Raw genomic sequence first — 11,321 nt, 5'->3', positions numbered from 1 at the left:
TAATAACAAAAGACTGTTTCTACAGACTGCTGATGCAGGAAAATGAAATGGGGCCATACACAATTGGTTATCACCAAAATAAAAGGGATAAAATCTATCCCAAATTACAAGGTGTAATGTATTCCCAGAAGTGGCTGTTGAGGCAGGGGGCTGTACCATCTTGAGGTGAAATCAAAAGTTTTGGGGAAAATAATGAAATGAATGGTCAAGTGGAAAGAGGAAATGGGCAAGAGCAGATTAATCTAGTTAATAGGGTATTACTAGGTACAGCAGGCAGACTGGCCTCCTTTATGCTGTAATTGGTTTAGAAGATGGGGAACTATAAACAAACCAAGAACTAAGCATCAAAGGCACACATTTGAATTGAATGCAAAGCTGATTTTTGTTTTAAACAGAAGATTTTCTCACCTATTCTGAAAAATGATCACACAGCCAACTGTAACATTAAATTGTATCTGAAATGCCTTATTTTTACATGTAAATCTTTGCCTCTGGACCTTCAGTTCAAGACTGTAGCCTATTTCATAGGAAAGGCCAAAAATACCTTCCAGCAAATTGTTGTCAAATCAGTGATACTGGAACGGCAACTTTACATTGCAAAGCACAACTCTGGTACTGCCAAATACAACTAAAAACGGAATTTGCCTTAAAATTGTTTTATGGCAGTATCTCAAGCTTATTGGTAATCATGGACACTAGTGAGAGCTGGTGGGATTAGTCCCACTGAAGGGAGTTTGGTTTTGAAAACTGCACCCAATCAGTGAATTTCTCTTCTACCTTGGGTTGTCACTCCCCCACAATTCCCCGAGGTACCAGCCACATTCTGGTCTCCTACCCCAGTGAGCCCAAGCATCAATGCCCTACTCAACACCCAAATGAGAGAGAGAGAGAGATGCTCATTTCAGCTGAGTCAATTGGACAGAGGATGGGAACCAGCTAGCAGAGATGAACTGCATCTATCACGGGAGAGATGGTGAACTCAGGGTTTGACCCAAGAACTGTATCAGAGCATTTGGGGATACTGTGCTTAAGTGCAAATGCTCCTAAAGTATATATATTAAATAAAACAATTGACAATATCAGAGGGCTTAATTCATTGGCTAGCCGAACAATAAAAGAGTCAATTCTGTAGTTTGTATTCAGTTCCCTTACTTCCAACAGGAGATACTGTTCCAGTTAACAAAAGGAAGAAAAAAAACCACAGAATTCGAGTCCATAATTCCCAGATCAGAACAGAGGTAAAAACAATTTCTAATTGGATATCTCCTTCTCTTTTCATAGAATCAGGAAAAATAATAGCCCGAGTGCTGATCAAAAGTCAAAGTTCAAATTCCATCCAACCTGGGTGCATGATGAACCTTTTAGGTGCTAAGTAAATGCTGACTCAAGAACAGTGGTAAAACAAAGTCAGGTCTGTGTAGATTACATATTCTCCTCACTCAGACTTCCAAACACCCCAATCTGCTCCATCCAATCCCTTGCAATGCAATGAGTCTGAAAAGTAGTGAAAAAATCTGACTTCAGGGGAGGAAACTTTGCCCTTACATCTGCTTCTCAACAGACTTTGTAGGTCTAATTGCTAGTTCCATTGAATATTCTTCAGTATTCTCATTAGGATTTCCAAATATATCAAGGAATTTAGCAATATTCAGAGAGCTAAACACCTGGAAATGCTCAGAAGGACCTCAAAAATGGGTTTGAAATCAATATAACATTCCAACAATAGCGGCCATTTTACTTTGGCAAGAACAGATGCCAAAGTTTCTTTGGAAACATCACAGAAGGTCAAGTTAACTGTACAAGACATAGGAGGAATAATGGAAAAATACATTAAATTAATTAAGACTACAAAATAGAAAGAACTCTATAGTTAATGTGCCCAGGTAATACTGCCATAACAAGGCGTTCAAATTTCACAGGCTGCCCTAATTTGGTGAGACAGCCAATAGTTCTGTGTTTTCTATCCTACTGAGAAACATGCTTCCTCCCAGCTTTGATGGAGCATCAGGATCTCAAACACGTAGTTGTATCATTTTATCCATTAAGTGGTGAGTAGTTTTTGTGGATTGATTTTAAAAGAAAACACATTTCTCCTGCAGAAACTGAAAGGGAATGTGCGCTCTCCCTCATGTTTCCTATCCACACCATGCCAATTTTTTGTGGATTACAAAAAGGTACATGTGCAGGAAGTTCACCATTTCAGGAAGTTGATGTGGGGTGACAAAAGAAAGTGCATCCCGAGATGCTTCGAGGGAAGAGTTTTTGATAACACTGTCAATTTGGTTGCAGTTGCCCTCTCCTTCTCCCCTCCCCCAACTCTTTTCTTCAGAGGTGCTTCCATCCATGTCGTATCACCGCGTCTGCACGCCGGAATGGTTGACTTCTAAGATCTGTGAGAAACAAACAAAAAAATAAATGGCAGTTGGCACCAACTCCTTCACTCTGCCAGTTGGGCAACAAAGAGGCAATCAAGCAACAAGGCAAAGCAGCTCTGCAGTGAAGCAATTCCGAAACAACAGCAAGATGTCGAGTTACATCCAATCAAAATGATGGCAAGCCACTGGGATTGTTGTGCATATACATGCACACATGCATTGATCCAGTACTTACACAGGCATTTGGCAGTACAGAGCTTGAGTATTGCTGAAAAAGAGACACATTTTGTCAAATCTTTTCCTCTTGTGCTGATCAGCACAATTTGCAAAAAAAACCATCATAGAGGCAAAGTATTTATATTGTAACAGAGGAGAGTTTGACTGGCAAATAGATTCTTATTGAAGAGGTATTACCATGCAGAATGCACCAATTGATGATTGTCATCATTAAATACAAAATAAAACATGTCTTTTTCAGCAATAATCGACAGTGTTGGAAAATGTAGCATTATTTTCAAAAGGGACTCAAAAATCAGTCTCAGTTTTGTAGAAATTGGATGCAGTCTAATACTCCCCTGGGGTCCTTTTTCCATGCATTCTCCTTCTGGGGAATTTACATGGTCAACAACATTCTCTAATGAAGAACTGACACCACCAGTCCTTTCCTGCCAAAATTCTCTCCCCTCTTCTGTAAGAATACAATGGTACCAAAGCTCAGATGCCTGCTTTCTACAACTTACGTTTGATCACCTCTTCCCCTTTGCCTGTTGCTGACAGATCCACAACTTCACACCCCTCTCATCAACATCACCCAGAGGGGAGAAGTGGGATATCACAGATATCTTAAGTTCCTTGGAGGCTGAGCTGACAGTTCATGTGAGCTTTGTTTGCATCACTTTTTCTGCTTGGGTAGGATCGAACAACATGCATAAGACATCAGAAAGGTAACAAAGAGCAGAAGGGAAGCTTCAGATGGGAAGCTGCCAGGAACACAGAAGTATATTACCAACAAATTAAGATATGAACTGCAGGGAAAACAATATGAGGGGAATTTTACTTTTCTGTTGATAGTACAAAGAAAGAAAGACAGGGTTACACAGGGATGGGTTTACTTTGTGTACATGAACAACAGGAGGTCATTCAGCCCATCGTGCCATTTGATTGAGCTCAGGGCTGATCTGTATCTCAGCTCAGTCTCCTCACCTTAGCTCCACATCCCTGCAGATTTACAGGAAGGTCTTTCCCTGACTTTTGATTACCTTAAGCCCTATTGACCAGGCCTTCTTTGAAACAGTTTAGGTACAAACATCTGTTTTCATGTATGACTGCTAAAGCATAGAATCATTGAATGGCTACAGTACGAGAGACCATTCCATCTATCATGTCCATGCTGGCACTCTGAAGGAGTAATTCACGACAGCCGCTCCCCTGCCTTTTCCATTTCAGATGATGATTGAATACCCGCTTGACTTGCTGCGCCACGCACTCAGGCAGCGCATCCCAAATCGTATTCACTCACTGCATGGAAGTTTTATAGTGTCACCATTGCCTCTTTTGTCAATCTATGTCCTTCACTGATCTCTTTCCCATCTATTCTGTCCACACCCCTCAAGAATATGGACAATTCAATCGAATCTCATCTTAAACTTCTTGTCTCTGAAGGAGAATAGTCTCAACTTTTCCAATCTATCCATATAACCGATTATAGTTGCTCAGCCCTGAGACCACTCCCAGAAATCCTTTTTGCACACTCTTAAGTCCTTCAGATCCTTTCTAAAGTGCAGTACCCAGAACTGGATGCAATACTCCAATTGAGACCAAACTAGGAAATAAATAATTGAATGGAAGAGGCTTTGGAGGTGCAGTGGTAGTGTCCCTATCTCCCAGTTCAGGTCCCATCTATTCCAGAGGAGTATTAGAAGACATCTTCATAGATTGATCAAAATGTCTACCAACCACCTAGGCAAGAGAGACAAAGGAAAAACCATTCCCATCATCTATTTAAAAAAAAAGGAATTGACTGACAATCCAAATGATCCCATCATCCAATCAAGAGGCAGCCTTTGTAAACTCCTTTCTCAAAAACAAGGTTGAATAAGGATTAAGTTGCTGGTACCACCATCATCGAGGTGCAGATATGAGGATATCATGTTCCTGGGTCAACACATAAGAATTCCTGAAATACAGTATTGCCAAGTAGGGTTATTCCTCCAATGAGATGACAAGCCAGCTTTATCCCAAAAGGGCACAATGTGTAGCATCTGTGGTACAGGGACCAGGTGGGTTCGATGTGTTGACTCAGTAGGAGGGACAATCCAACTGAACTCAACACAGAGTGCGAAAAAACTGAACAAACGCTCATGACCACAGGACACACAAAAGTGCTTTGAATAGCTTACTTTTGGAGTCTGGCCAATGCATGAACCATCAATTTTCAGGCAGCAAGTTCTCTCACACAGCAATGTGACATGATCAGATTATCTGCTTTAGTGATGTTGATGGAGGGACAAATAATGGCCAAGACCCAGGGGAATTTATCTACTTATCATGGAAAGAGTGCTGTCAAATCTTACATCCATCTAAGAGGGCAGGCAATGCTTCATCGGAAAGACTGCACCTCCAACAATGCAGCACTCTTTCAGCACTGCCCTGGAGTGCCAGTCCAAACTATATGCTCAAGTTCCTGGACTGGGATTTGAACCTGCAACATTCTTAGGCAAGATTGCTACCAACCGAGCCACAGTTGAATACCAGAAGGCAAGAAAGAGCTAAAAAGAGCATCTGTAAGGATTTCCACTCTCAATGACCCAATGCTTTGATGCCCTCCATAGTCCAATAGCTTGCTGACACTCAAACTCCATGGCACTCACAAGAAGAATGCCCACTTGGTTGAATGCCAGGAAACAGTTCCCCAGTAAGGGTCACTGCCTTCAGGCAAGCAGGAGAAAGACAAGTTGACTGATAATGGGTCACTGAAGCCAAGTAGGGATATGAGGATGAGCACATACACTGGGAGAGTAAGTGATGGAAACATTCCAGAAATTTGATTGGAACAAGGGAGTCACATCATTGATTTCAGACAACTCTCAACTCCTTTTCCTTAAAATCGAAGTGAAACAGAGTCTGGAGTTAACACTTCTCCACAGGCATTAAGAACTTAAACGTAAAAATCAAGTGCATGCACATAGGCCTGTGAAAACAAGGAGCTTCCCAACTGTCCTGTTTGGAGCCCAAGCTTGCCACTTGTTTAACAACTGTATTTGGGTGCCACATGTTTCAACATTCAAGCAGGATTCATTAAGAAAAATATGAAAAAGTTGTTTATTTGTAATACTTTCTAAAAGCAGAATAGTCGACTACGATTGAAGGCATTCTGAAGCTTTCCCTTGGCCCTCGACCTCTCACGAAGACTCTTACTTAACGCTTCTGATTTTCATTGTTAAAAATCATACAATACCAGATTATAGTCCAATGGGTTAATTTGGAAGCATAGCAAGAGCTAATACTGCCAAATAAACCTGTTGGACTATAACCTGTTGTTGTGCAATTTTTAAACTTTGTCTACTCAAGTCCAACACCGGCTCCTCCACATCTTGATTTTCACAAGTGTTTAACTTGGGTCTGCAGCTGGCAAGCCTGGCGAGCACACTAGTTTCACTGTCGCTGCACGTTTGGCAAACTCTTACCCGTGTTGGAGAATTTGGAAAATTACCGATCATACTCTTCCTCTTAGCTAAAGAAATGAAGGAAATGAAGATGAATGAATGATGATGAAAGATGAGCAACAACTTTGTAAAAAAGGTTGGGCTTGTCACAGTCACCAGTTTTACCCGTAGCCAAAACTCCAGCAAAAAGAAACCGCATTGAGGAGAGAAAACGTCCACAATCCTTTCAGAAATTAGAATCCCACAGTAGAAATGATAAAATGTCATTTAGGCAACACACACACACACAACAAGTGCAAGGGCAGCAGCAAAGGTGAATGAAAATGGCCAAGGAAAAGAATGAATGGAAGAGCTTTGGAAAACATTGATCAGACGCAAGAAATAACATAATTCTCTCGCTTGAAACTAAATTGGGACATTTGCCCTGTAAATTTCTGCCATCGCCATGTCGATTTCTGCCATCACCCCGTCCTATAGCTCGCCAAAGACAACTTGGCTGGCAAGGATTTGCTCGGCTCTCATTATGCTCATTAGCAAAAGGTGCAAAGGAGCATTCACCAACTCTTTACCTAACCTCCAAGCTAGGCTCCCCATACATTGATGCCTGGCTAAGCTGTTTCCTGGCTGGATATTCAGGTCTAAAGGAATTCCTGCCTCAACCAGCAAATTCGGGATGTCCCCATGTTCTTCCATTGAAGGCAAGGAGCCAGGTTGTGGAACTCTATAGCAAGTGTATAAAAACACACAGATACTGTATTTCATAAAGAAACCACCGTACCCCCCTCCACACACAAACACACACAGTAATTCAAATGGAAGGTGTAAAATGAATCATTTCCTTTCAACAAACAATAGAGACAAGAATGAAGAAACTGAATCATATAAACCTGTCATAGCTGTAGACTGTAGAGGGCACAAACATTAACAATTGGACTCTTCACACAATGACGTTTCACAGAAGAACCAGGACCCACGTTTAGCAGTTCGGGCTGTGAAGGGCACACTCTTCAATGCTGCAGAAAGAAGAATGTGCAATAGAGAGAGAGGGGAGAGAAAGAGCAGCAGGGGGTCAGGGAGGAACAAAGAAAAAGAAACCACATCAAGTCATACAATAGGGAGGAGCTTCAAAACGGTCACAACGCAAAAAGCAACACATGCAATTGAAATGGGAAACCCTTGCCTGAATCTCCACAGCAGTCCCTTATTTCATGGACCACTGCACCACGACTGGAACAGTCTCTCTCCTTGGCATGGAACAGCAGCCTACAATGGTGCACTGGAAGAATCCATTGTTGATTCGGAGGGCTATCTTCCTGGAGGGCCAGGCTGAGCAATTCAGCCACATACCAGACCATAAGGTGTGGGGATGCAAGGCGAACTCTATGAATTCACAACCAAACTCGAGATTCTCAGCTTGTGGAAATTTTAATCAAATGGTTTCTCTCCCTCTATGGATAGTGGGGTTGATCTTGCTGCCAACCTTTTTTGCGTTTATTTAAAAATTGAAAATCAGAGGACATGAAAGGAGATAAGGTGGCGTTGAAAAGCTACCTTTATACAGGATTATATTACAAACCAGGTGGCTTTAAGTAGAAATACATGAAGCAACATGTCTTTCTGGAGCCATGGATGTAAGGGAACCTGGGTTGCAAAGAACAAATCTTAAACCATGTTTTTTTTTGAAGAAGTGACAAAGACGATTGCTGGAGGCAGAGCAGTGGACATTGTCTATGTGGACTTCAGTAAGGTGTTCGACAAGGTTCCACATAGTAGACTGATTAGCAAAATTGTCTTGAAGGTAGGAGACAAGAGAGTTATGGTGGAGGGTTGTTTTTCAGACTAGAGCAGCGGTATGTCACAAGGATCAGTGCTGGGTTCACTGCTTTTTGTCATTTTTATAAATGATTTGGATGTGAATATCGGAGACATAGTTAGTATGTTCGCAGATGACAACAAAATTAGAGGTGGAGTGGACAGTGAAGAAGTTTACCTTCGCGTACAATAGGACCTTGATCAGATGGACCAATGAGCCAATGAGTGGCAGATGGAGTTTAATTTAGATAAATGTGAGGTATTGCATTTTGGAAAGGCAAATCAGGGCAGGACTTGTACACTTAATGGTAGGGTCCTGGGGAATGTTGCCAAACAAAGACCTTGGAATGCAGGCTCATAGTTCCTTCAAGGTAGAGTCCCAGGTACACAGGGTGGTGAAGAAGGCACTTAGTACGCTTGCCTTTATATTCATCAGTATAGGAGTTGGAAGGTTATGTTGCAGCTGTACAAGACATTGGTTAGATCACTTTTGGAATACTGCATTCAATTCTGGTCTCCATACTATAGAAAAGATGTTGTGAAACTTAAGAGTCAGAGACGTACAGCACGGCAACAGACCCTTCGGTCCAATTCGTCCATGGCAACCAGATATCCTACATTAATCTAGTTCCATTTGCCAGCATTTGGTCCATATCCTTCCTGTTCACCTACCCATCCAAATGCGTTTTAAATGTTGTCATTGTACCAGCCTTCACCACATCATCTGGCATTCCATACATGCACCATCTTCTGAGCGAAGAAATTGCCCCTTAGGTCCCTTTTAAATCTTTCCCTCTCACCTTAAACCTATGCCCTCTAGTTCTGGACTCCCCCACCTCAGGGAAGAGACGCTGTCTGTTTACCCTATCCATGCCCCTCATGATTTTACAAGCCTCTATAAGGTCACCCCCTCAGCCTCTGACGCTCCAGGGAAAACAGCCCCAGCCTATTCAGCCTCTCCCTATAACTTGAAAGGGTTCAGAAAAAATTTACAAGACTGTTGCCAGTTTGGAGGGTTTGTACTGTAAGGAAAAGTTGAATAGGCGGGGTCTATTTTCCTTGGAGTGTCGAAGGTTGAGGGATGACCTGATAGAGGTTTATAAAATCATGAAGGGCATGGATATGGTGAACAGCCAAGGTCTATTCCCCAGGTAGGGGAGTCCAAAACTATAGGACATAGACTTAAGATGAGAGGGGAAAGATTTAAAAGAAACCTTGTTCACGCAGAGAGTGGTGCATGTGTGGAAAGAGCTGCTGAAGCCAGTGATGGAGGCTGGTACAACTACAACATTTAAAAGGCATCTGGATGGGTGTATGAATAGGAAGGGTTTAGAGGGATATGAGCTAAATGTTTGCAGATGGGACTAGATTAACTCAGGATATCTGGTCAGCGTGAAAGAGTTGGACCAATGGGTCTGTTTCCATTCTGTACATCTCTTAGACTATTACTTCCTTCTTCCAGAGACTTGTAGTCATGCCTGTGTTATCTCCAGCCAGTACATTCTGGACAGCCTCTCGCCTGCACCCTCGAAAACTCAACACTGCCCCCTCACCTAACTCCCATTCACCATTACCAGGCCAAAATTGGCTCGCATTCCACCAACACTTTGATTTTAATATCCTCATCCTGGTGTTCAAACCTCACCTTGGCCTCGCTATTTGCCAGCCCCGATCTCTACAATCTCCTCCAGCCAATAACCCTTCAAAAAGATACCCACACTCTTCTAAACATGCATCCCTGGTTTTAATACTTGCAAGGCAGACTGTGCCTTCAGCTACCTTGACTCTCTTTACACCTCTCTGCTTCTCTCCTCTTTCATGATGCTCCTTAAAACATCTCTCAGGCCAAGACTTTGGTCTAATACAAATGCAAGTTGCTGTTGTGGCAGTTACCAGAATCAAAACAGAAGTATAAAAAGGAGAGAAAAAATGCATCTTGGTTACACATTTTGGTTCGACAAGTTAAGCTGCTGGTGCACTGGGCTACATTTTGGGAAAAGGCTTCCCAAAGTGGGGGTGAGGAGCTGAAATTTTGGAGTGGTGAGATCTGGGCGAGCAATGGCCAGCAGAGAGTTACGACTGCTATGATCACAACAGGCCCTGTCCCATGCTGTTACCACAGGGCAGCAACTCCCCTGCACATCCCAATCCCAACCCCACTCAAGAACTCTTCAGTTCTCACTGAGGGACTGTAAGAATTTTTTAGCATTAAGATGGGGTTCACGATGGGAAAACATTTGGGAAGCACTGATTTAGGCCTCGAGTGTGTGAAGTGTGGGGTTCGTGTTATGAAACAGAGCAACCGTGTCCACTTCACAGAAACAAGCAGTCAGTCATCAAAATGGCAACATAGCAGGTGAAGTTAGAAAACGATTTGAAATTTTTTTTAGCAATACAGAAGTAGAACATTGCAGACCTGAAAACAGAGAATGCTGGAGAAACTCAACGGCTGCCAGAGGGAGAATCCAAGTTGATACTTTGTCTTGAAAGACATTTTCTGTCTTCACCGGGCAGCTTCTAGGTCTAACCACTTCATTGTTCAAGGAGTGAAGTGTACTGTACCAATTGCTCAGGAGCTATTTAATATGGGAAGAAGTTCCGCTGATCAACTGAAATAAGACTTAAAAGAAACTGTCCCCCACCTTTCCTCTCCACGACCATCCCTTTCTTCACCAGCAGACTGTTCACTTTGAAATTACTTTATAGACCAAACACCCAGCATCAGGTAGCAATGCAGAGGGAGTATGGAAAAGAAAAGCAACAAGAATGCAGTGAGCTCGTGGGCTATTTTGCAGTCAGTGCAAAAAGAGAAAGCAGTCTTGGGGCATAGTTGGGGGTGGAGAAGGGAATGGGATGGTTCTAAGAATTGGAGTAGAGAACATTAAAACAACTAGCTCAAGTGATGAAAGCTTTTTGGTCCCACGTTATTGCAATGGTGCATCAGCCAGAATTGAGCCAAGTCTCTCGGTCTTGATTTGGCACACAACAGTGAGAGTAAAAAGGAGAAAGGTGCAGCTTGACAGTACAATTTGCCAGAAAGTCAGAAACCTTGATTAATGTATTGGTGGCAGGTTTTGAATACCCAAACTGGGTTGCATTCAATCTACTTGATCATTTTTTTAAAAAAAGCTTTAAAACTGGCGTGTGTGCTGACATCCACACCACAAACATTCAAGAGTAGGTTAATAAAGGCTTGGCCTAAAAGGTCAAACAGTAAAACAGGGCACTGATTTGAGCAGAACCAAAGAGGAAGTCCCTCCCAAACAGATCTGTTAATCTTGGCATTCAACGGATCTAATTAGATCAAAGCTCTTGCAGTGAAAAAATTAAGGGCAATGGCTTAAACAGCAGTTCAAGGAACATTGCGTAGCACAGCCGGTCACTAGAAGAGGCTCAGTTGTACACAGAAACATGTTGTCCATCACATTTTACCTGCACTTGAAGAACCTATAAAAGAATTTTTAAAAAA

General features: G+C 42.3%; 1 protein-coding gene across 1 annotated transcript in view; it reads right to left on the bottom strand.

Annotated features, from left to right (window-relative positions):
* Nucleotides 1–1,679: 1,679 nt before the first annotated feature.
* LOC132805861 (formin-like protein 3) overlaps nucleotides 1,680–11,321 on the bottom strand; it is a 159,986-nt gene continuing 150,344 nt past the window's right edge. Inside the window, exons 26-27 of the mRNA XM_060821179.1 lie at nucleotides 6,062–6,108; nucleotides 1,680–2,390 (exon numbers count right to left, since the gene is read on the bottom strand). Coding sequence (XP_060677162.1) covers nucleotides 2,352–2,390; nucleotides 6,062–6,108 — 86 coding nt within the window. The 3' untranslated portion in view covers nucleotides 1,680–2,351. The remainder of the gene's footprint in view (nucleotides 2,391–6,061; nucleotides 6,109–11,321) is intronic.

Source organism: Hemiscyllium ocellatum, chromosome X, assembly GCF_020745735.1.
Source record: "Hemiscyllium ocellatum isolate sHemOce1 chromosome X, sHemOce1.pat.X.cur, whole genome shotgun sequence".
Lineage (NCBI taxonomy): Eukaryota > Metazoa > Chordata > Chondrichthyes > Orectolobiformes > Hemiscylliidae > Hemiscyllium > Hemiscyllium ocellatum.
Note: the sequence above shows the minus strand (reverse complement) of the source record. Positions and strands in the feature narration are given on the sequence as shown.